Source organism: Balaenoptera ricei, chromosome 8 (genome assembly GCF_028023285.1).
Source record: "Balaenoptera ricei isolate mBalRic1 chromosome 8, mBalRic1.hap2, whole genome shotgun sequence".
NCBI lineage: Eukaryota > Metazoa > Chordata > Mammalia > Artiodactyla > Balaenopteridae > Balaenoptera > Balaenoptera ricei.
In genome coordinates this window covers 71,900,210-71,927,064 of record NC_082646.1, presented here as the reverse complement: position 1 = coordinate 71,927,064, position 26,855 = coordinate 71,900,210, and the positions used below count along the sequence as shown (strand labels likewise).

The window sequence follows — 26,855 nt, the reverse complement described above, 5'->3', positions numbered from 1 at the left end:
TGAGACCCATCTCCACCTAGAGTTCTTTCCTTTTCTCAAGGTCAGCATGGAACTATCAAGAGTAAATACAATATTAGATAACCATTGTCAACTCCAAAATATACTATGAGAAATACAAAACAGAAATGTTTGACCATTGTTGTTAGGGAGGTTACATCCCATTTAGAGATAGCAAGTATACACATGAGAAAACATGCATTAATCAATAAAACCAAGCTCTTTGTCATTTCTCCCAAACCAGGTCCTTTCCCCATACTCCCTATGTTGGCTAACGATACCACTAACCTTTCAAGCACCCAGACCTGAAATATCTTCAGACCTCTCTTCATATGAAAATATTTATACCACTCTGTCTCTCCACTCCTAGTATTCTCACTATAGACAGAAGATTCTCACATCATCTCACTATTTTAATTTTTCCTTCCAAGGCAAAAGCTATTTTTTTTCTAGTTTTAGTTCTAGATTGTTCTCCCCTCACAAATTAGGCACTGTTAGTAATGTTTCAGAACATCAAGGCTACTTAATTTTACCTATATATTTACTATCATTCCTTCTTGATTTAAGTTCTTCCTTCTGCCTAAAGTATGCATACTTTTGCTGGTAAAAAACTCTCAGTTTTTGCTGGTCTGAAATGGTTTTAATATGTTCTCTTTCTAGAAAGTTTTGCTGGACATTGGTTTCTACTTTGACAGTTATTTTCCCTCAGCACATGACAAATGACAGTCAACTGTTTTCTGGCTTCCATTCTTCCTATTAATAAGTCACCTTTCAGTGTAACTGCCATTCATTTTTTTGGTAGGTAACTTCTTTTTTCTCTCTGCCTTCTTTTAGAACTTCTCGTGTGTGTGCGTGTGTGTGTGCATGTGTGTGTGTTCTGAATTTTGCAATGATGGAATCTAAGGGTGGATTTCTTTTTCTTTAATCTGCTTGGGATTCAGTGGGCTTTCTGGATATCAGTTGGTATTTTTCATCAGTTCTGTAAAGTTCTATTTTACAGCCATTATCTCCTCAAATATTGCCTGTTTTCCCTTTTATTATTTCCTTTTGGAACTTCAGTTAAATTCATGTTAAACTTTTTTCTTTACTCTCCAACTTTTTCGATCCCTCTTTCTTAACTTCCATCTCTTTTTCTCTCTGCAAAACATTACGGACAATTTCTTTGGATCTACATTCTGGTTCGCAGATTCTGTCTCTCAACTGCTATTTAATATGTGCATCAGGTTTTAAATCTGTGGTTATTTTTTCATCTTTAGAAGTTCTATTTTTCAAATCTGCATGATTATTCTTTTAATTCTCTGTTCCCCAACCATTTTCCCAAGCTTCTATTTCATTTCTTTAAGCATATTAAACATATTTTTTATATCTGATAAATAATAGCTCCAAGCTCTGAAGCCTTTGTGGCTTTCTTCTGCTGTGTACTTTTTGCTGCAGCTTCTCCTTCATAGTGCCTTGTTTCTGCGCAAGTTTTGTGGATTTTTGACTATGCACTGCTCAATATCCTTGGAATTTTATCTGTGGGAATCATTTGAGGCCCTAGAGAATTTGAATTTACCTCTATCAGTCACCTGGGACCACTTTACATTTTCACTTGAGGTTTCTGAGTCCAGATATGTAGCATTAATTTAGATAAAAAACTAAATGAGTACTCTATGATTTCAATTATATGACATTCTGGAAAAGGCAAAAGTATGGAGAAAGTAAAAAGATCAGTGGCTGCCAAGGGTGGGGATGAGGTAAGGGATGAATATGCAGAGTACAAAGGATTTTTAGGGCAGTGAATACTTTGTATTTATTTTCCATAATGATGGATACATATCATTATACATTTATCTAAACCCATAAAATGCACAAGATCAAGAGTGAAACATAAGGTAAACTATGACTTTGGGTGATTATGATGTAGGTTCATCAGTCTTAACAAATGTAACAGTCGGGGGTGGGAGGGGATGCTGACAATGGAAGAGGCTATAGCCATGTCAGGGGCAAAGTGTATATGGAGAATCTGTACCTTCCTCTCAATTTTGCTATGAACTTTAAACTGCTCTAAAAAATTAAGTCTAAAAAAAAAAAAAAAAAATTAAGTCTTATTTTTTTAAAAATTTAACTAAATGAGGACCTAAAGATTCCACACGAAAAAAATATTAGAATAGATAAATTCAGGTAAGCTGCAGGATACAAAAACAACACATATAAATCAGTTGCATTTTCAAACACTAACAATGAAATATTAAAAAACGAAACTAAGAAACAATCCCATTTACAATAGCATCAGAAAGAATACTTAGGAATAAACTTAACCAAAGAGATGAAAGACTTGTACACTGAAAACTACAAAACACTGCTGAAAGAAATTAAAACACAAATAAATAGAAAGACCTACCATGTTAATGAATTGTAAGACTTACTATTGCTAAGATGTAAATACTACTCAAGGCAATCTATGGATTCAATGTAATTCCTATTAGAATTCCAAAGATGATTCCGCTAAGTGAAACAAGTCAGTCACAAAAGATAAATACAAATGATTCCACTTGTATGAAGTATCTAAAGTAGTCAAATTCATAGAAACAGAATGTAGAATGGCAGTTACCAGGTGCTGGGAGGAGGGGGAATGGAGAGTTATTGTTTAATGGTTATGGAGTTTTAGTTTGGGAAGATAAAAAAAAGTTCTAGAGTTGGATGGTGGTGATGGTTGCACAACAATATGAATGTACTTAATGCCACTAAACTGTACAGTTAAAATGGCCAAAATGGTCAATTTTATGTTATTTATATTTTACCACAATTTAAAACAAACAAACAAACAAAAACTCTATGAGGGCCCTCTTGTGGTTATACATTCCCAGGGAAGATTTATTTTCTCTCTCCCCCAACTCCCTGTGCCAAGGTCAAGACACGCATCCCACCTCCATGGTCATATTTATTTCTCACTTACCCTTACACTGGAAGAGTGACACTTTGGGGTCTCTGCTTTATGCAGTTTTCCTATTAGATTTCTGACTCTGGACAGACCCTAGGTTTTATCTCTTGAGCCTAGCCATACCTAACAGAAGCAAATGTTCAAGGTCTCTAAGGACGGTCAGAAACCGTCAAATGAAAGCTGGTTTTAATGTCTGCTTACCTCTTGGGATTCCTACTGAAGGGGAGCAGAATGTGCTACCCCAGAATATGTCACTCTGGCATATAACTTACTTTGAATTAAAGCTTACTTGAGAAACAGTGGTGAAGAACACTCTGACCCTCCTTTGTTCCCCCACTCCCCAAAAGCAGGAGATAAATCTCCCATGTGAAAGGTACCCGTCCCAGTACCAGGAGGGTGGAAGGCATCCTTATCACCAGAGATAGGGAATTTAGGGCCAAGAATGCTTGGCCCTAACAAACCTTATTACTTCTTCACCAGTTCACTACCCCAAGCCCGAACTCCTTTGTCTCGTCAGTTCTTCACAAATTTATTGTTTCTTTGTCTTAAAGGTATAAAAGATTCCTGCTTTGGTTACTTCTTGGAGCCTCATTTTTTTATGGGGCTCCCATATACAAAATTAAATTTGTTTTTCCCCTGTTAATTTGTCTTAAATCAATTTAATTACTAGCCCAAACAAAGACCCTAGAAGGGAAGAAGGGAACATTTTTTTCTCCCCCACACTACTTTCACTTCTTTTTTTTTGGAATCTGAAATTTTTCTTACTCAGTGATTCCTTTCAAAAGATACATTCTAAAATGCTTAAACCTGTAGTTTAGTTGTTTCAATTGGGAGAGCTCTTAGGGGCTTGTTATACACTGAAAATGGCATTTAGCATATTATGGTATTTTCTGTGTGCTAGCTGAGTGATGTGGGGCTAGTCAATTCACCTTTCTACCTTAGTTTCCAGCTGCACAGCAGGATTTCAATACTTATTTCACAGAGTTGTTGAGACTAGCACATAGCGAGCACTTGGTAATTATACCTTATAAGAATCCCTTTTTTCTAATCCTGGGTTACATTTCTTTATTATTTATATTATTTTTACCACTGATACTGACATTTCTGATAGAGAATTTAAGCATCTTTTTTGGTTGTTAGTATTGATTGGGGGCTGAAGGTAAACAGTTTGCTTGATTGGACTCTCTATTTTCTGTGACTTTATAGTCTCTCAGTTGATAAGAAGTACTCTTATTCCAAACATATTTACAGTAAGGTGGAGATTATGTTGGAATAACTTTGAAAAATTCTTTCTAAGGTCATAGAAGTAAAATTTTTAAATTCATTTTTTATACATTTTATATCAGTAAGAAACTTTTTTTGAAGATTAAAGCTCAATTGTTATGTACTTTCTGAAGGCTTTCTGACTCTCCTCCTGGAGAGAGTTAGCTGTTCCTTCCCTAAAGCTCCCATGTACCTTATATATACCTCTGCTGTATCACTTACCACACTGAATTGTAATTATTTATTTACATTTTTTTATCTCAATTAGAGTGTGATCTCCTTGCAATATAGACCCTGTGACTGTCATCTTAGTATCTCTCTAGGGGCTGGCACATATAAAAGGCAACTTGTAAATATATATTAATGCTGATCAAATTTTTCATTACTTTCTTACACTGACTCTTTAAACATATGACATGTGCTCTCTTTCATGCATCCTTTTTCTGTCCCTCTGATAAGTAATTCCATCCAATTTGTAAAGTTCTATTCTCCATACACTTACCCACAAACTGTGGGTGGGGGGGTTGAAAAAAACACCAGGAAAGTGAGATTTTTTAATACTCTGTCCAGTTACTGACGGGTCAATAAGATAAAAAGTCAATAAGGACACAGAAGGTATGAAAAGGACATTTTACACCTTTTATCTACCAGACAGCTAACAAACTGTTGTATTTTTTCAAGCAAACAGAACACTTATGAAAACTGATCATATGTTAGGCCACATTCTTTGCCCAAAGGCACTTAAGTCAGAAATCAACAACAATAACTGGAAAACCTGCATATGATTAGAATTTCTTTTTCTAAACAACTGTCAGTCAAAAGGGAAATCAAAATGAAAATTAGAAAATTCTTCAGACTGCACAATAACCATACTATACATCCAAACTTGTGACATTCAACTAAAGCAACATTTAGAGAGAAATGTATAATCTTAAACTCATATGCTGGAAAAGCTCAAAGTTAATGGGCTTAGCATCTCAATTACAAAGTTAAAAAAGGAACAAGAGGGAACTCCCTGGTGGTCCAGTGGTTAGGACTCTGGGCTCTCACTGCCGAGGGCCAGGGTTCAATCCTTGGTAAAGGAACTAAGAACTAAGATTCCCACAAGCTGTGTGGCATGGCCAAAAAAAAAAAAGGGAACAAGAAAATAAACTCAAAGAAAGAAAAAAAAGAAATAATAAAAGTAAGAGCTGATATAAATAAAGTAGGAAACAAGTACCAACTTATGGTTACCAAGGGGGAACTGCAGGGGAGGGGGGGATAAATAGGGAGATTAGGATTGACATATACATACTACTATATATAAAATAGATAACTAATAAGAACCTACTGGGGGCTTCCCTGGTGGCGCAGTGGTTGAGAATCTGCCTGCCAACGCAGGGGACACGGGTTCGAGCCCTGGTCTGGGAAGATCCCACATGCCGCGGAGCAACTAGGCCGTGAGCCACAACTACTGAGCCTGCGCGTCTGGAGCCTGTGCTCCGCAACAAGACAGGCCGCGACAGTGAGAGGCCCGCGCACCGCGATGAAGAGTGGCCCCCGCTCGCCACAACTAGAGAAACCCCTCGCACAGAAAAGAAGACCCAACACAGCCAAAAAAAGAAAAAAAGAACCTACTGTATAGCACAGTGAACTCTACTCAACACTCTGTAATGACCTACATGGGAATAGAATCTAAAAAAGAGTGGATATATGTTTATGTATAACTGATTCACTTTGCTGTACAGCAGAAACTAACACAACATTGTAATTCAACTATACTCCAATAAAAATTAACATATAAAAAAAAGAAAACAAGTACCAATCCAAAAAGCTGGTTTTTTGAAGAGATTAAAAAACAAATAAACTGGGACTTCCCTGGTGGTCCAGTGGTTAAGACTCCACGTTTCCAATGCAGGGGGCGCTGGTTCCATCCCTGATCAGGGAACTAAGATCCCGAATGCCACGTGGCATGACCAGAAAAACCCAAAAAAGAAAAAAACAAACTTCTAGCCAGGTTGATTAAGAAACAAAGAAAAATGATACAAATGATGGACGGAATGAAAAAGAAGACAAAAATGCAGATGCTGAACAAATTAAATAAATAGATAATAAAAAGATATTACAGATAATAAAAAGATATTACAAAGAAAATAAATTTGAAAAGTTATACTAAATAAATTTGTAGAAAAATGCAACTTAAAATTTTCAATCAAAATCAAATTCTCCTCTAAACTGTTCAAAAGATTTAAGGCAATGGCAATCAAAATCCCAATATGAATTTCTGTAGAATTTGACAAACTTATTCTAAAATTTATATTGAAAAGCAAAGCTCCAAAAATAACTGACAAACTCTTGAAGAAAAACAGTAAGATGAGGGGACTTACTGTATATTGTCTCATTATAAAGCTATTATAATTACAACAGTGTAGCATTAACACAGGGCACATAAACTTAGTGAAGCATGACAGAGAAGCCAGATACAGGCTCACACACACCCTGAAATTTCACATTTGACAGAGGCAGCACTGAGAATAAACTTTTCAGTGAATTGTGCTGACATAACTGGATATACATACGGGTAAAAAATGAGATTCGATCTCTGTATCACATTCTACATGGAAATCAATTCTAGGTGGATAAAAACCATTTGAAAGGCAAAACTTTAAAACTTTGAAAAGATAATATAAGAGTTTATTTTATAACTTCCAATAGGGAAGAGTTTTATAAACAAGACATGGAGAGTCTCACACCATTAAAGGAAAAGATTGGTAAATTTGATAATATTAAAATTAAGAATCTCAGTTATCAAAAGACACCATGAAAACTGGAAGAAGATATTTGCAACCCAAATAACCAATAAAGGATTAATGTCCAAAATATATAAAGAACTCATGAACCAATAAAAAACAAACCACTGAATTTTTAATTTTTTTTTTTTTTTTGATGTGGACCATTTTTAAAGTCTTTATTGAATTTGTTACAATATTGCTTCTGTTTTATGTCTTTGGTTTTTTGGCCATGAGGTATGTGGGATCTTAGTTCCCTGACCAGGGATGGACCCTGCACCCCCTGCATTGGAAGTATTAACCACTGGACTGCCAGAGAAGTCCCCAAACCACTGAATTTTTAAAAGGGCAAAAGACATGAACAGGTAATCCCTGAATAAGAAATGCAATCCATAAACATAAACACTATTCAGCCTTATTAGTAATTAGAAAAATGCAAATTAAAATCACAAAGAAATACATTTCACACTCACGGGAGTAACAAAAATTAAAGTTCTTAAATAGGAATCATTGGTTCAAGGGCATTCTTATTCACTGCTAGCAGAATATAAATTGTGCAACCATTCTGAAAAACAACTCAACTTCCCAGAGTGTCTCAGTTTTCTACTGCTACTTGTATGGGTTAAAGTGTGTCCCTAAAAAAAAGATATACTGAAGTCCTAACCCTCAGTACCTTAGAATGTGACTTCATTGGAAATTAGGTCTTTACAGAGGTAATTAGATTAAAATGAGGTGATTAGGGTGGGCACTAGTCCAATATGACTGGGGTATTTATAAAAAGGGTAAATTGAGACACAAAGACAGGCACAGAGAGAAGACTATATGAAGAGACATGGAGACAGTGCCATGTGAAGATGAAGGCAGAGATGGGGTGACACATCTAAAAGCCAAAAAATGCCAAAGGTTGCCAGTAAACCACCAGAAGCTAGGAGACAGGCATGGAACAGATTCCGCTTCAGAGTGCTCGGAAGGAACCAACCCTGGGGACAGTCTGATCCGGACTTGTAGACTCCAGAACTGTGAGACAATAAATTTCTGCTGTTTAAGCCACCCAATTTGTAGTACTTTGTCACAGCAACCCATGTCAACTGTTACAGCAGTTAATGCAAACTAATACATTCCTGTAACAAATTACCACAAACTCAGTCACATAAAACAACACACATTTAACATCTTACAGTTCTGTGGGTCAGAAGTCTGACAAAGGTCTCACTGAGCTAAAATCAAGGTATTGGAAGGGCTTTGTTACTTTCAAGGACTATAAGGAAAAATACATTTCCTTGTCTTTTCCAGCTTCTAGAGGCTGCCTGCTTTCATTGGCTCCTGGCCTTCTCCCATTGTGAAAGCCAAAGGTGGACTGAGTGAGTGTTTCTCACATTATATTACTCTAATCCTACTTCCATTGTCACTTCTCCTTCTCTGATCTCTTCTGTCTCCCTCTTCCACGTTTTAAAGACCCTGTGACACTGGGTCTACTTAGATAATCCTGGATACCTGGATAATCTCCCCATCTCAAGGTCCTTAACTTAATCCCACCTGCAAAGTCTCTTTTGCCAGGCAGGATAACATACCCACAAATTCCAGAAATTAGAACATGGACATCTTTACGGTACCATTATTCTGCCTATCATACATAGTAAAGTTGAATATGAGCATACCTTGCAGCTCAGCAATTCTACTTCTAGATGTGTGCATGCCCCTAGGAGACATTTACAAAAAATTTCATAGCAGCATTGTGCTTAATAGCAAACAACTGAAAACCACCCACAGGTCCATGAACAGTGGAATGGATAAATTTTATTATGTTCATACAATGAAACACTATACAGCATTGAAAAAAATGAACCACATCTATCCACATCAACATGAATGAATCTCAATCGTCAAGAAAAAAAAAAAGTTACAGAAGAATTCATACAGCATGATTCTATTTACTTAAAGTTCATAAGCAGACAATACTGACAACATATTATTTAGATTATTTAGTAATATGTTCAGGGGAGTTACAACGATAAGCAAGGGAATGAATAGCAAAAAGAAAAAAATCAAGATAGATGTGTTGTCTCTGGGGCAGAGAGAAGGGGATGCAAAAGAGGTTATACAAAGGAAATGAGTGGTAAGTACCTGACATTTCTCTTTTTTTGTTTTCTTTTCTTCCTTAAACCATATAAAAATATACATATGTACATTCTTTTATGTATGGCATTTCTCATTAACAAATTTAAATACCAACTAAATAAATTTAAAATATACTGAAAGCAAGTTATACGAAATGTAAGGAAGCAGTCAAACAATGTACTCTATCTGATGGAGGAGGGAAAATCTATAAAGATAAGATAACCTTCCAGGTCAGTCAATACTGGAGAAAAAGTTCTAGGTTGTAAAAGAAAAAGTGGGAAACAATCCTCTTCCCCAAGTTCTAAGAACAGGTTTCTAACAATCTCTTAAATAAACATTAATCAGTTTGTAAATAATAAGGTGAACAATTATAAACTATTATAATTATAATAAACTTAATAATAAAAATACAATAAAATAAATATTATATATATAATTAAACAAATAAATATAATAAAAATAAATAATTATAATTATTATAGACCATAATTATAATTGTTTATACACAATTATATACAGTTATAAACTGTCAGGAACTACCCACAGACAGAACCCAGCTCTACTAAAGTTTTGCTTGGCTAACAGGGTTGTTCAGTTTGTTTTATTTAAACTGAAAGCCCTTAGGCAAAGTAGGCAACAGTTCACTTCCATTCTTCCTTACCTCCCCTCCTCCCCCAACGTATAACATAAATAGGCTATGTGGCTGGCCTCTTAAGGCACCTGAGTTTCAGACCAGCTGCATCCTGACAAGTCACCCTGAAATAATGATATCAGGTACCAAGTTTATCTTCAAGGTCATCATGAACTATGTGATTTCAAGAGTACCTCCTACCTCTCACTCCCCTCTCTCCCACCACCACCCTCAACCGCTTTTACTCAGGGATATTGTTTATCACATAATCAGAGATAGCTGGCAAATTAAGAACAGCCTTGGAAAACTATGACTGCAGGTGCATATGCTCTTAACGGAAAGTACAGGTGAACTAGGAGTCAAGACCTAGGTTCTAGTCCCTGTATCCCAAAACCTCGTGGCATAACCTAGAGACAATATTCTTCTCTCTCTGGAGTTGAATTTTTTTCCTTTCTATAAAATGAGCAGATTTCAATTAGATAAACTCCAAATCTCTTCTATTTCTTCTATATCTATACAAACATATTTATGTTGAAATAAACTTTTTCAGCAAGTACAGATTCTTCCTGCTTTGGGTGGGGTATAAGAAGGCAGGAGAATGCGCTAGGGAAACAGGCTGACTTGGTAACTGAAAGGGGAGCAGGAAAGAGAATCAGAGAAGCGCCTACCACTGAGGAGGATTAAAAAATCAGAGGACAATGAAAACAAACATCACGAAACTATACTAAAACCAAAGTTTTACTTATGGTTGGCCTTATTTACCTTCCACTCACTGTGGGAAAACAAACTATGGAGATGTTACTATTTCATGTGGTATAATGAAAATATTCTATCACACATCATCACATCACTGCTTGACACAATTTGTCAACTTTTATTTTTAAACCCGGCCAACTCTGCTAGGATGGAGTTTTGTTCTCAGCTTATACATTAATCTGAGCGTCACTGTAGTGTCTAAACGCTTCTTAATCTTATATATTTAAAGGAGATTTCAACCAGTGTGAATGGTAAAATCAAAAGAAAAAAGTCTACACGTCAGTAACAATAAGCAGTCCTCAAATAGCTAGAGCGGTGGATGGATGTGGGGAGGTGTTCCGTGACTCCTAACGGCTTTCACCAACAACAAAACAAGGCTAAGAGCAGGTTATTAAGACTTTGCAAGCAAGGGTCAAGGGCATGAACTTTATTTTGTGGACAATGAAAAGCCGTTAGAGATCTTTAAAACAGAGCGAGTGATTTGATCAAATCTGTGTTTTTGAAAGATAACTCTGATGGCAAGGGTACATACAATATTTACAAAATAAAGCATAAAAATATTACGTAGGCTGATGTTTCACTACAAAATATTAACATGAAATTAGAATAAAACACTCACTCATTAAATTTCACAAATTCCACAGTATTCTTTAAAAAATTCATAGTGGGTTATGCCTTGCAGATTCCTTAGGGGAATAAATAATCACTTAAACTTTAAAATCTTTTTAAAAAGGCTTCATACTACATGCGTATCCTTTTTTAAACAAAATTAACACTTTAAATAATATTTATGGGTTTTAAGGCCACAGAATTTTTAAATATTTACCTAACCATTTAGAAAGCACTCAGCATTTTAGGTATAGAAAAATATCTCACACACAGACTTATGCCTTTATTTAAAAAACCTTGTATTTACCTTTATAAAAAACCCTGTATATACCTAGCCTATCACACACAAAATGATCTGGTTGACAGCCGAAATTTGCATTGTAGAATGTATAATTAAAATGACATAGAAACGTAGCTTGTTAAATTCTGGCCAAAGCATCTTATGTATATGTAAAAAAAAAATTTTTTTTACTTCCTATTAGTCTCAGCTGATTCTTCACAAATATACTACAAACTTAGTGCTTCTTTCCATTAACCCACCAAGGTAGAACACAGTCAGCAGTAACTAAACTTTAAACCTAATTATGAAAAATCATACGTTTTACAAACATATGCCACTATTTTTCAATACAGTATCTAATATAACATCCCAAATGTTAAAAATTACTTTGAATCTACTCTCACACAATTAAAAACATTTATATTAATATGAGTTTTCAATTGTTTTTCAAAGATGTTAATAAAAACGTTTAAATTCTTAAGGAAATGAAAGCGTAATAATTTTATCAATCCACAAATGAAAGTCCACATATACGTGTTAAAAGTTCTTTCTCTTCAAATAATACAGAATATTTGTTCATACTTCCCAGTTATCACACCTTGGAAAATATAGGCTAGCAATATCAACATTAAACATTTAAGTAAAACTTCGAGATCTATAAACTTTTGAAGTTTTAGTCATACATTTATTTATACCTTACAAAAAGTGTAAACTAACTAAAAGAAATGAATTCTAGAATTGGAAGGTGGTATAGAATTCACCTACTGGATCCCCTGATTTGACAGGATACTCAGACTCGGAAAGGCTCACCAACTTTTCCAATAAGACGGCAGGGCCAAGACTTTACCCTTGAACCTCTATGAATCCAGGAGACTTTCCCCTGTATCAGCTTCTACCCAAAACCGTTTGTCTCCCTTCACTTTCTGAAACAAGAGAGTGACTTTACAATTATCACATACAAAGTTTAGCACTTTGAAAATTAGAAAATCTCTCAATCTTTTACTTTCATAAAAGTATTGGTTTCCACTTAATTTCTTTCATATAACATACATCCAAACAAAACCACAGATCCACTGTTAAACTTCAGGAAAAAGCATACGTAAAAATTTTTATTACAGTCTCTGCCAAGTTAAAAATATCTAGTAGTCTCTAGTATTGCCGAAAGAGTATTACATTATGACACTGAACATTAACCATGTATAAACCCTTGAACTATTAGCATATATTTAAGACCCCCCTCCACCAAGAAAATGCTCCTATTCATAGTGGAATGTGAATAAGGGTTTTCTGCACTAATAAAATATGCCCTTTTTAAAAGCACAAATTTTAAAAGCACAATATTTTCCTCTAATACAAATAACAAAGCTACCTAGCATAACAATGCCGCACCTAGTTAACGGTTGAAAAAAGGTTGCTGTGATGGAAAGAGCACCAGACCAGGATCAAGTAGACCAGGAATTTTCAATTTGTAAGATAACACCCATAATTCACTAGGCCAATATATTGCAATTAAGTTACGTTAAACTGTCACGCTGCTAAGCTCAGGAAAATTGTCTACAAATGTGATGAAACTGTGCTAAAACACTTTCCTGGTGTTAAAAAACGCAATATATTTGCAAATAGTCAAATGTCAAACGCTATCCCAGTCTATGAAAATAGCTGATATGACTCTGCTCTACAGTGAATCTTCTCCTGACAATTTTTCTCTTGATACACATTATTCTGAGCATTGTCTATTATCGCTGGCAGTAAACTGAGAAAACAAAAGCCATGATATTTTTTGAACAATTTTTTTCAAGCATTTGGCCAAATAACTACAGACCACAAAGCAGCCTCTGAAAACACTTTTCAGGGAGCAAGGTGTTGTCTCTTTGAGCACTACGGATAGTGTAACAGCTTGTAAATTATATTGAAGAGCAAACAGCATCAGATGTAGTAAGAATAAGAAACTTCTGTTTCAAATATATTGGGTCCCTGGTGTAAAGCATATCACTAATCAAAAAGTCTGAAAACCAATAGTACAGACTCCTACTCTCCTACTTAAGGAAAACCTCTACATTCATCCTTTTAGTTGCTTAGAAGACATCATTGAAAACTGAAAAATCTAGGTTCAAATCCCAGCAATACCACTTACTAGATGTGTGAAGTTGGGTAATCTCTATAAGCCTCAATTTGCTCATCTCTAACTCGAGGTTAATGTCACCTACCATACAGAGTCCTTGTGAGGGTTTAAGACAGTTTAAGTATTTTGCACTTAGTAAATGCTCTGTGAACAGTAGCTATACTTGATGAGTTTCCTAGTGATGTAGAACAGGTGAGATTTCCCTAGGCTATACAAAAATAGAAACTCTTTCCCTAATGATGATTTCCATTCCTTTAAAACACAAAAGCATATAAACCTACAGGAAAAGAAATTGTACAAATGCTTTCGGCATATTTCCAAACATTACTAAGTTTAAAGGTTAAATTGTTACAACATTCTCCTAATTATGCAACAAACACACAGGACCATGAGTTAGTCTGTAAAAGATTATATTAGCCTACACTGCTGAAATTTGGGGTGGAGTCTGGGGGAGAAATCTCTTATAATTATCCCCAACAGTCTTTTCATCTAAATTAACAAGTCTGTTCCAAAACTCATCACTGTTTTCTCTTTTATTATGAGATCTCAGATTTGTCCTCTCAATTATCAAGAATAATGAAACCACACTGATTAAAATTCATATATATATATATATTTTTTTTTCCCCACTCATTCTAATGGCTGTACGCTATCTTTGGGGAGACATCACCATTATAACAGCAACAGATAAATGTCACCAAAAAGCTACACATCAGACTATGCCAAAGTGGGAGTAGTCAATCTATTATACTTCAAATAACTCACTTCATTCTTCTGAGAACGCATCTATTACATTAACAAACTCTTTAAAAAGTGCAATATGCTCAGTCTGCTATTTCATTTCTATTCAAAGATAAATGGTACTTATGCATTTTTTTAAAGCTTCCTGTATTTTAGGAATATCTTTCCAGAATAAAACTTGTCTTTTTTTCACCCTGGAAGTAAACATGCTTTCAAACACGCTAATTCAACTCGGGAACTGAAGCGATAAAACCGCCCTCCCTTCCTTACCAAACTTTGCTTTCTGGTAACATACCTGTTCTCTCGAAATGCAAGGCAGTGAAGGTCTCCTGAACATTTTGCAACTGCCATAGTAACTGGCTGAAGTTTCTCCGAACGACACGCAGCTGGACCTCCTCCGGGGTCTGATCACAGGCACTTTTTCCTCGGCGGTACTGGACAACCGAGGATGATGGGGAGCCTCCCTGATTTGGAAGAAGTGATCCAGCCCCAGGGCCAGCAGGCAGCCGACGCCCCCCACCAGGCAGGACAGCAGCGGCCGGAGGGCTGGAGGCAGCGCCCCGAGGCTGGCGAAGGACACCCACCAGACGAAGCCGGAGAAGAGCAGCACCAGGATGCTGTGCCGGAGCCTCCCCGGCTGCGCGAGCGTCAGCAAGCCCACGCAGCTCAGCACCAAGAACAGCCTGCCGGCCACCGCCGGGGGCGTGTGCGGGGCCCGGGCCCCGGCGTCTCCGTCCCCACAAGACCAAGACCCCCACTGCCCCACCAAGAAGTCCCCCAGGTAACAGCAGGCGGGCAGCGCCAGCAGCCACCAGGAGCCGCCGCCGTTCCGGCCCGGCCCGGGGTCCCGCTTGGTCCGGGTCAGGAAGCAGGTGAGGAAGAAGAAGGCACAGGCGATGCTGAAGAGGGGGCTGAGGCTGTGCGAGCAGACGCTCAGCAGGGTCCGCAGCCGGGCGGCCTCGACAGCCCAGCGCTCGGGCCCCGAGCCGAGCAGCAGGGCGAGGACAAAGGCGGCCAGGGCGCCCAGCGAGAGGCGCGCCCGGGAGAAGGGAGAGCCGCGCCGCGGCTGCTGGGGGGAGGCCGGCGGCGGCGGCGGCGGCAGCAACAGCTCCACGTTGCAGAAGCGGCAGAGGTGGAAGAAGAAGCCGCGCGGGGGGTCCTGCCGCAGGGGGCTCACGGAGCCCTTCACGTAGCCGTTCCTCAGACTCTCGAGGGGCGAGCCGGCCCCGTCCGGCGGCTGCGGGTACCGCATGGCTTTGGCGTCTCGCTCGTCCCTCCTCATGGCCGGGACGCGGGGTGGCCGCGGGGGCTCGGCACGCCCCGCTCGGACCGCAGCGGCAGCTCGCGCTCCTTCCCGCCTGGCCCCCGCGCTCGAGGAGCCCCCGGCTCGGCAGCGCGTCAGGGCTGCGCCCGCCGCCGTGGCCCAGGGTCCCCGCCGCGCGGGCGGAGGAGCGGCGGGGTCCGCGACATGCTGGCTGAGGAGAGGGGCGGAAGGGGCTTCTGCCTGGGACCGCTGCGGCAGGACCCCCTCCTTTTCCCTCGGGCACTTCTCGGGACTGGAGCCTCAGTGTCGCCTCCCAGCTCCCGCGGGCTGCAACAGTTACCTCACGGCTTTAGCCTAGTCCGTTGGGCGCGCGATCGGCTGGCGGGCGCTCCTCCCCCGCGGCCGCCCGGGCCGGGCGCGCGCCCCGCCCGCCGCCAGCCGCCCGCGCGCGCCCGCGCCCCGGCCAGTCCCGCCGCCACCCGCTCCGTGGTTCGCACTGCCGGCCGCCCGCCCGCCGGGAAGCGAGCTGGGGACCCCAGCCGACGAAGCGTGCCCAGACTGGGGAGAGCGCGGCCGCGGCCGCCCGAAGACCCGCCCGGGCTGGGGGAGACGGGAGGGGTCCTTTTCGAACGGAAGGGGGCAAGCCCGCCATCCTGGGACCCCAGGCGCGCAGGTTCCCTTTGGGGTAAGTCACGGACCCCAGGCAGGCTCACCACCCGGGGCGTACGGAAAGAGGATGTTTACTCCCAAGGGGAGTGTCTAGTAGAGAAACCGAGTTGAGGGGGGGAGGCGGCGGGTCCTGCCTCTACCCTCATCCCAGTTTAGGGTGGACCCTTGGACTGTCCGAGCCGAGCTGTGACCTGGTAAAGGGCCAGCCACCACCAAGGTCATGGGGAAGAAACCTTGATCACTGTGGCTAGGTCTGACCTCAACAGCAGCGTGGATTCTTGGGCCACGCAGCAGGCCCTTGCAGTGGCTTTTAGGGAGGAGCATGCACGTGGAGCGCTCGCTGGGATTGTCTTCCTCGAGAACCATCTTCATAGGGGAGGAACTACCATTCCATCCTCCCTGCGTCCTTGCCCAACATACCCACTGGTTGACATCTGCAACCGCCTCAAGGAGCACAGAAAATCTGCTGTCGAAAAGTTCTTTCCCCATGGAAGGCTTTTTCACTGTAACTACATGTTCTAGAGATGGGGAATGGGAGGATTAGGAGTTCTCTCCAAGACCATTGCCCAGTTTGGATCAGTTGGCCATGAAAGAAGCCAAGTAAGATGCTATCTGTGAATTACTGGTGAAACTAGCTACGTGTGGGAGACACTGACTTGAAAGCGGGAAGAACTTTGCTGTACCGAAGGGACTGCTCTGGAATCTAACCAATCATAACTGCCTTAGAGAGTGAACTGTGTTTCCCTCCACCAGAACTCTCCCTTCAACCTCATGACAGAACTTCATTTCTCAAAGAGCTAATTCCACATTTTTCCAGGGAGATCTGAAACCTTACTGTGTGGTAAATCCCACAAACAGGCCCATTTTTCACCAATTAATCTTTGCCCACAGCCATGACCTAAAACAGACCATTTTCGTATATGGTCATAGTTCACAATGCATAGCAGAAATCACAGAGAAATTAGCACAAGAATTTGACCAAGATGAAAAAAGACCAGAATTCCCTTTCCTCGTCTGCCTCTTGGGTAAAGGAAAAAATATTTAATAGAGTTTTCAAGTTGATTAGTCAAATGCTTGCCCTAAAAGATAAAAATCCAAGGGATCTTTTTTCCACCACGACAATTGAAAAAAAAAAAAAAATCTCATTTCAACAGAACTCAGCAAATACATTTTAAAATGTATTTTAAAATAAACAGACCTCATCACTACCAATCAAAGATTAAAATAGGAAGCTTGGTGGATACATTTTGAGCTTGTACAGAAGCGCATGACAAACTAGTATCAGCATCACTGAAATGCCCATTATAAATTCTCATAGGAAATAATAAATTGCTTTGAAAATCAGAACAAATTCAGATTAAAGTTGTTGTTAATAAATAAATAAATAAAGTTTCTAGTCCTGGCCCAACCATTCATGTCCAGCATTAAGAAAGTCACATAACTTTTACAGGCCTCAGTGTTCTCAATTGTAAAATGAAGCAATTTAATTTTGATGATCTTAAAATCCCTTCCAGTCTTAAAAAGCTCTGATTTCTATATGCCAAAAACATACAGGTATTTTTGGGATCCAAGGATTGCTAACAGCAACCTTTGAATTATTTGTACCACCAAACTAAAGCAAACTCTCAGTGCTGACAAATAAAAATAAAAGGATTTGTATCCAAGGACTATTATCTGGAAAATAAAATGCAAAGCCCTCTTCATACTTCCCAGTTCTCCTTCTCTGAACTGTCTTCCCAGGTCTTTATGAGGCTAAAAGCCCAACTCTTTTAATAACCTTTAGTTGGAGTGCATCCCTCTAGACACCAACTCCAGCACCTGCAAGGACTGCAAAATAAAATGTAAGGACGTGACCAAAGACCATCAGTTTACTTAACTAAAAATATGCACAAAAAGAATCAGCTAGCTATGTTTATAGCAACTCCCTTCTCTGTTTACAGTTTTTGTCAGAGATTAGTAGTAGGCCACATGTCTTAGAGTTCAAATTATTTATTCTTTTGCCAGATTTAAACAACCAATAGAATTACTTAGCTCTTGTCTTTAGGTTCAAGAATGTATGACCATTATCTGTTGTGAAAAAAAACCCTAAAGTGACAGCCTACCTTTGACTTTTCTCAACACTCTCTACCCCAGCCTTATTTTACCTGACTTTGCCTTCCCGCACGTCTTGACCCATGATCTCTCCACTAGAATCATTCTCCCAGTTTGATGATCCCTGATGTGGGATCCTAGTGCTTACTACCCAGCTCCCAAGTCCTGGTGCAGTGCAACCCCCTGTCTACTTCTCTATTCTGATAATGAGGTCCTTGCCCTCAAGCTCCAAAGACCCAGTTTTCCCATGTGCCCCAGTTTATAGGATGAGAATTTTGTTTTGTTCTCCATTTTAGGTACCCACACCAATAAGCTGCCAATGCTCCAATTAATTACAGAAGAACTAAAATCCTGCCTAGGTCTTTCCAGTCTCAGGGCCAAAATCTCTGCCCCTCAACATTAGTCTACTGGCTAAGGACCCCATTGGTGGACCTTCTAGACGCCACTGCCTGCCCACCTGTCTAACCTTACAAGCATCAATTGAGATGTCCCATTACTGGGCTCAGCCCAACTGTTAGAACACCCACTTTTTCACCTGGGACCTCTGGTTCTCACCATTGCTTGATTGGAAATTACCCTCTCTGTGAATTCTCTTGTTCTCTCTTTAAACCTTCATCCTCAAAGAAGCTGAAATAACAAATGGGCCTCATATTAGGTCTCAGCAACTCCTCCCCACCTGTCCTGTCCTCTGATAAGTCTAACTCCCCCCCCCTTATACCTTGTGCTTTCAGTCTCTTTTTGAAAAAGAAGATAGGATCCTTTCCTAAACTCTAAAATCCAGATGTAAAGAAAATCCATTTCTAGAGCAGTATTCCCAGAAATTCCCTTAAAAAATTAAATATTTTAAATGGATCTGAGTCCCTACGCCCATTGGTGACCCTATTAGCATGGTATATAAATAGGAAAGGGTGGTAAAGGTGGATGGATGAGGGATAAGACTCTATCCAGTCCTTATCACTGTCCCATGTTCAAGTGACTCCTCAGGATCTGACTCCTCAGCTCAATTTATGGAGCAGCCTCTAGAGAGCAGATGAAAAGCAGGGGATAAATGTTACCAGTTCTTTAAGAGCTTTTTATTACTGTTCTCATTCTATATTGTCACCTCTCAACCATGGTTTTCGAATTTTTTCAAAAGAAATGTCATGCAAATAAAAGCAGACTGCTGTTATTGAGGTGGAGATGTCCCAGCCCAGAGCCTGACTACTGGCAGGTCTCTGACACCTCCCACTCTGACCTGAAGGCCCCTCTTTGGAACCCTTGGGCCAAAAGAAAGGAAGGAAGGAGAGAAGGAGGGAAAGGAAGAAGGCAGGGAGGGAGGAAGGGAAAGAAAAGAAAAAATGTTAAAAAGGAAGGAAAGAATGGAGGGAGGGAGGGAAAGGAAGGAAGGAAGGGAGGGAGGGAGGAAGGAAGAAAGAGAGAGAGGAAGGAAGAAAGAGAGAAAGAAAGAAAAGAAAGAAAAAGAAAAAGAAAAGAAAGAAAGAAAAGAAAGAGGGAGGAAGGAAGGAAGGAAGGGAGAGAGGGAGGGAGGGAGGAAGAAAGAAAGAAAGAGAAAAAAAGAAAGAAGAAAGAAAGAGAAAAAGAAAGAGAAAAAGGAAAAGAAAGAGAAGGAAGAAAAAGAAAGAAAAGGAAGAAAAAGGAAGGGAGGGAGGAAGGGGAAGGGAGGGAGGGAGGATTTAAAGCCTCTGAAATAGACTATAACAAATGGATTTGAATTGGATTTTGTAAAGTGCTTAGAACTGAGTTCTCTTTCTAAAATGTAACTTTTCAGAATTCCGTAATAAAGCAACCCTAATTTCTCAGGGATAAAGATACAAAGCAGTCTGAAAAATTTTAAATATCAAAGAAATTTTCATGAATAGCCAGTAAATTAAGCAGTATCATTGAGATTCCAAATTCCAAAACTAGAGCCATTCTTTAAGATAGGTGAAAACTTTAAAAGGTCTTGAAAGAATGAAAGAATTAACATTTTCAAACTTACATTTGAAACTAAAAAGAAAGACTGGTTTTTCTCTGGTATAGAAAGGATCATTCTGTTTTCAATGTGCAGTGGCAACTCTGTTGCCTAAGTGTGTCAACACTACCTATTTTCCTTCCAGCTAATACTCATCTCAGAATCTGAACCTCACTTTGACTCACTCTTTAGATCATCTCAACAAGTATTTATTGAGTGTCCTCTATATGCAGAGCACTGTGCTAGATGCTATTTAGAACATTAAAAAACTATAAACTTCTTTAGAAGCTTCCTCAAGCTGCAGCTTTATACGAGAGAGGTAGGGCCTATGTACGTAGACCATTAAAGAGCACAAGAGAATACATGATAAAAACTGTTGGGAACAGTGCTTGAGAACTATTAAAGAAGGAGAGAGTCATTCTTCTCTGGAGTCTCCCTACTATGTGGTTGTCTTAGCTTGTTTTCAAGATTTGTTTCTCCTCCACCAGTTCCAGTTCTCTCCCCAGTGTCTGGATGGCTGTCTTCCTCTCTCTCTTCCCCTCTGTCCACTTTCTCTCTCTCACCTCTATATTTAATCCCTCACTTCTTTTACTTCCTCAACTCTCCTATGCAACCACTCCCTTCTGCCTTCTCTCCCTTAATGAATGCATTCATTCATTCAGTGTTTATCAAGTGCCTGGCATTGTGCTGGGGACTGTGCTAGCTGACAAGGATACATTGATGAAAGGTGTGGTTCCTGCCCTTAAGGGTTCATGGTGAAAGCTAGAAAAGTAAAAAGACTACTAAAGCCCAGTGTAACAGGAGCTGTGATTTAAATGTAAGCAAGCTCAGTGTACTCTGTGAGCTCAGAGGAGGGACACCTAACCCAGACCAAGGGTGGAGTACCAGGCAAGGAGTAATGCTCTTGAGGAATCAGAGAAAGAGATTTCTAAGCTCAGTATTGAAGGATGAGACGTTACCTAAATAAAGTAGGAGAAAAGATAATCTGGGCAAAGGAAGCAAACAAGTTTAAAAATCTGGAGGAATAGTGCATTTGGATAATTACAACTATTTTATGGCTAGAGTGTAAGGTATGAAGGGGCAAAGTGCAAAAGTGTAAGAAATGAGGAGGCTAGAGAAATGGTATGGCCGTAATGTGGAACTGGAGTTTATTGTTACTATTTGTTATACAAAGGTTCATGTTTGTTTACATGGTAAAGTCTTCAATATACTCCTCAAACACAAGAATCCTGTCTTAGTCTCCATGCCATGCATAAGTACTCAGTTAATGCTCAAAAATCTTTGAAGTGTGTTTTTATTTCTCAGAACAATTTAAATCAGATTTTTTGGTTGTATGTCCTTAGGTTTTTGTTGTTGTGTTTTATTAGTCAATTAATTTTAACTGAAACTTTCAATACATGATTTAATACAAAAAAGATTCCATTTTGTTACTGAAAAATATTTTTCTTAACATCCATTTGCACAAAATCAGTAAAAGAACACTTTCTCTTAGACTTATAGAAAACGTTACATATATTTATGTTTGATTTAATTTCCAATGTAAAGTAATGTTTAAGAGACATGTGGGTGATTTTTTTTTTATTCAAGTGATGGTACCTAGATTTCTTTTGCTTTGAAAGAATATATTCTACTACTGTAAGAATTTTTCTTTTTCTATTTCTAGTTTTCAGAGCAACAATTGTATCTCTGACACAAATTCACTATGTTTTTACCAAAAGTAACTGGTAAAAGTATTAAATCTATAACTGTTAATCTGAAATTTCCTGGATTTTTTTTTATTAAACCTAAAGCCTGAATCTTGAACAATAAACAGCAATGCAAACTCTTTCCAAGTTTCCTGTTCCCTCCTTAGACAAGCGGTAGTTTCTTCAGCTCTGGCTATCCCAGCAGATCTGAAGGATCACAGCCACGACGGTGGCAGCCTACCGTTGACACTGAACTTGTGGTTAATTGTGGAGTTCTGCCACAAAACCACCTCACTACCACAAGCTGGATTCTTGCCCAGGAGAGTGACAAACTGCCAGGCTAAGCAATGTACAGGAGGCAGCAAGAGCAAACTGCCTTTTATCCCAGACAGCAGTCGTTTCTGGATTCCAAAGGGAGCAGCAGTGGGGCACACCGAAGAAAAATTTAGAAGTATGCTTTCTCCACTAAACCTACTTAAAATGTATTCATGTTGTTTTGTAAGAGAAGCTAAAAAAGATTCATCCAATTCATTATCTAACATCATCCATAAATGCAAGACTATTCATTACTAAATTTTCAAAAATGAGCATTGGGATTGGAAATAAAATTATTACCGTTAACTAGTAAGTGAGCCACCTACATATGATCACTGCAAATAGGAGCAAATAATGTGTCTTTGTATGTGTTACTAAGCTGCACACAGCAGCACGGCAGCTCTGGGAACTTTGAAAGTCAGGGCAGCACGCAGCGAGGGAAGGAAACTTTAGCGTCAGTCAGATCTAGTTACGACTTTGCAGCTGCAGAACCTTGGAGGTTACCTAATGCCTCATGTTACCTACCTCATCTACAAAATCGGGATAACAATGTCCACCTCATAGGGTCATTGTTATGGATTAACTTAATTTAATATGTAAAATGACTACCAATGACTAGATGCTTGGTAAATGTAAATTTAATTTATTTTTCTTATATCCTATCCTCTTAACATTCTCCATCCTTTCAGGACTTTCCAGGATCTATCAATTCTGGGTTTTTCAAAGAAGATCCCCAGATTATATCATCAGTTCAGCTTGTTTTCAAGGCTTGCTTTCAATGCTATTTCATTCAACTAGGACTCTGTCTTCCTAACTACACAAATAGATAAATTAGCAGTTCTCTTTCATCACAGGGCAAACGCTACAGGGATTTTATGCTCTATTCTAATCGTGTACTATAAATGCAAAAAAAAAATTTAATACATTAATTTTTAAAGGAATGACTACACATTATTATCATAATTTTATGGGCCTGCATATCTTAGATCTCATTCTGCTGAAAAGATGTTGATTTAGGGCCTGTCAGTGATAACATGGAGAAACAGAAAAAAAAAAAAAAATCAAACCTTAACAACCAATTTCATCCATAATAACATAAAACACAGTGAAGACAAGAAAACATTTATGTTTGCAAAAATTTATTCATCGTTCAGCATGTGCCAAGCATTGCCCTAGATACTAAAAGTACAAATATGAATAAGATATAGCCCTCAGTTTGGTAGAGGAGAAAATATGTAAACAGGTGCAGCACAGTATGAAATGCTCTAACATACCTCTTATCAAGTATAGTGGTGGGATGAAGAGGAGTTCACAGATGAAGAGATGCTAGCCTGGGTACCGAAGAACAAATAGAGGTTCCCCAGGTAGACAAGGAGAAGGTAGAGCATCCACACAGAGCAATATGTGCAAAGACATGGAAGCATGAAACAGCATGGACACTTCTGGATCTGTAACCAGGTAGGTATGATTTGGGTTAGAGGGAAGACGGGCATGGAGAAATGAAGCTGGATAGGTAGGTAGAAGTCAAATCATGGGAAGGTCTAGAGGCCGTCCTGTGGAGCCTGGAGTTTATAAGTGAGTGAGTTATAAGGAACTGTTAAAGGTTTTTAAGCAGGGCATGATTGATTTTTTGATTTTTTTTTTTTTTTTTTGGCATGATGAATTTTAGTTGTATGTTTCAAATCTCAATGCTGGTACTGCATGAAGAATAGTTTGGTAGACTGTGAGACCAAAGCCAAGAAAATCATCTAAGAAACCTTTATAATAGGCCAAATGAAAGATAAAGTTATGTAAGGCAATGGCAGTAAATTTGGAAAGGAAGGATTGAATTAGTAGAGAGCAGCTATAGAACTTTCAGATCAGTTCCAGAGAGGGAAAGTGAGGGTGCAAAGAGGGTTTCCTAGGTCTAGCCTAGGTGACTGGACTATCTTGAAGCCATTAACTAGGATAAGAAGTACTAGAGAAATCATTGAGAATAGAGGTTATGGATTTCATTTTGAACAGGTTGAATCCAAGTGGAGATTTTTTTTTCTTGTATCCCTTTGAATTCAGTAAGAAATCCTTTTTTGAAAAGACTTAGATGATAAGATCATTTAAATCATCTCATTTAACATTCTTTATTGAAAATCACAATACTTTCACCAGTTCTGGAAATAGTAAACATGTCACTAGATCCAGTGAAAAGGAAGATGTAAATTTGTATATTTAGAGCATTTAAAAAATATATCTGGTCAGATAATTCAGACAAAAGCAAGCGTATTTAATGTTCTTTTCCTGCTAAATAACCAAGATTCACTGCAATGCTCTATTAACCTACCTTCAGTCTTCAGTAGAATTATGCTTGGCCTGTTCCCAGTGACAACTCTCTAGCATGGTTTGGTGCTTTGGTAACTATATTAAATGTAAGTGCAAACTGTGAAAAATAACCAGAACCTTATATAAATTCAAGATTTTAATACTGTCTTTTGGGGATGTGTAATCATGTTTGGAAGGATGATTAACATCCACTCAAATATGGACAAGACTTTAAACAAATCAAAACTATGGTTTTTTAACCAGGAAACCTCATGGGTATGGCAGATTTTATTCCTCAGCGACCCCTCCTTTTCACAGGTGAAAAGGTTTATATCAGATTTCCTCTCGTTATAACCTCTCAAATGCTGTCCGGACCAGCAGCCCACTCTCTTTAAACAAATACCAGCCAACCAGGAAACCATGAGGTATTATTGTGCTATAAAATAGACCAGACATATCCAAACCTTCATAGGAATGAACCTGACTAAATCTTTACTAAAAACAGTTTCAAAATAAACTGTAGGCTCCAAGTTTCTCTAACAATCAAAATTCCTCCATCCTTCATCAACCTCATTCTCAAGCTCTTTACTCTTCCAGAGCTACATTGCAAGCAGTTTCTCTGGCCACATATTCATAATAAGAACTAAAGGGTCCATTTCTATTTGATCACTGGCATATCAGAATCCAGAAAATGTTAGCTTCATTCCCTACAAATATTTACATTTGTCAAAATTCTGTTTCCAATTTTCCTGTACACTACCAGCCCCTAAATTATGAGCTACTTCTTGTAGTATATCACGGGCATAAAGAGAGTGAATTTTGCAAAGAATTAAGCCAAATCTTCAGCTTGAAAAAATAGATCCCCTTCAATTTCATTCAGCAAATAGTTATTCATTTAAGCCCTGTTCTAGGTACCCTCAAGGAATGTGTGTTACGTGTGTGTGTGTGTGTTTGAGGATGGGATCATTTGTCAAAGGCCAGTGGGGAACAAGGCATATATAAATCACTATAATGCAAAAGGGAATACACTAAGAGTTAAACAGATTGCAGTGGGGATTAGGAAAGGTGACATGAAGTAGGTGGGATTTAAAGTCCTTCTTAAAAGATGGGTAGGATTTAGAGATGAGAGAGGAGGGCATTTTAAGAAAGAAAAAAAGAGCATAAACCTGAAGAAAGTGTTCATGGAACTATTATTTTATCAGAACATAAAATGAAGAATTATAAAAATTTAAAACTTATGAAGCACATATAGCACATTAAGTCCTCTAATTCTCTATCTCTAATTCTCAGAGCAATCTGAAGGTAGTAATAATACCCATTTTACATGTAGGAAAATCAAGACGCAGAGAAATTAAGTCATTTGGCAAAGATCACTCAGCTAGTAATTGTTGAAGCCAGGATTTGAACACAGGCAGTGTGACTCTAAACTCTCTAAGTGCTTTCCAATGTATTGGTAATTATTAAACTTTGGTACACGAAAATCATCTGGATAACTTTTATCCACATGGTAAAAACACAGATTGCTGAACCCCAACCCCAAAGATTCTGAGTTAGTAGACCCAAGATGAGACTGTGGAATATGCATTTCCCCCAAGCACCTCGATTGCTCCTGATGCAGGAGGTCCAGGAACCACATTATCCTGAGATAGACCAGGACAGTATTAAGTAGGATCTAGAAAGGCCTTGAATATACTTAATGATTAGTGTTATGAACTTAATTATATACCCCCCCCAATTACATTATGAAGGCCTAACTCCCAATGTGACTGTATTTGGAGACAGGACCTTTAAAGAGGTAGTTAGGTTAAATAAGATCATGAGGGTGGGACCCTAATCCAATATGACTGGTATCCTCATAAGAAGAGGAAGAGACACCTGTAGTATGTCTGCACAAAGAAAAGGCTAAGTGAAAATATGGCAAGAAGACAGCTATCTGCAAGCCAAAGGGGGAAGCCTCAGGAGAAACGAACTTGGCCCACACCTTGTTTTGGACTTCTAGTCTCAAGAACTGTGAGAGAATAAATTTCTGTTGTTTAAGCCACCCAGTCTGCGGTATTGATATTTTGTTATGGTAGCCCTAGTAGACTAGGAGCTAAATCAACTTCCTGCTTCTCTTAAGCTACATACATCTGTCATATATCAGAAGCTGTGCCACAGAAGATCCCTAATTATCATCACCATCATAAAAGCTCAGATCTATATGGCATTTTATAGTTTACAAAGCCTTTTCACATGCTCTATTTCAGTTGAACCTTGCAACAGCCTCTGAGGTGAGCAAGACTCAGTAAGGCAATAGGACTTACACAGGTTTCTTACAAGTTGTAGTGCTGAGTTCAGGTCTTCCAACCCCAAATCTTAAGTTTATTTTTCCTATATC

The 26,855-nt window shown here is 39.0% G+C and overlaps 1 protein-coding gene across 1 annotated transcript in view; it reads right to left on the bottom strand.

Annotated features, from left to right (window-relative positions):
* Positions 1–15,570, bottom strand: part of PDE3B (phosphodiesterase 3B) — a 173,569-nt gene extending 157,999 nt beyond the window's left edge. Inside the window, exon 1 of the mRNA XM_059931189.1 lies at positions 14,504–15,570. Within this exon, the coding sequence (XP_059787172.1) occupies positions 14,504–15,490 (987 nt within the window). The 5' untranslated portion in view covers positions 15,491–15,570. The remainder of the gene's footprint in view (positions 1–14,503) is intronic.
* Positions 15,571–26,855: the final 11,285 nt, after the last annotated feature.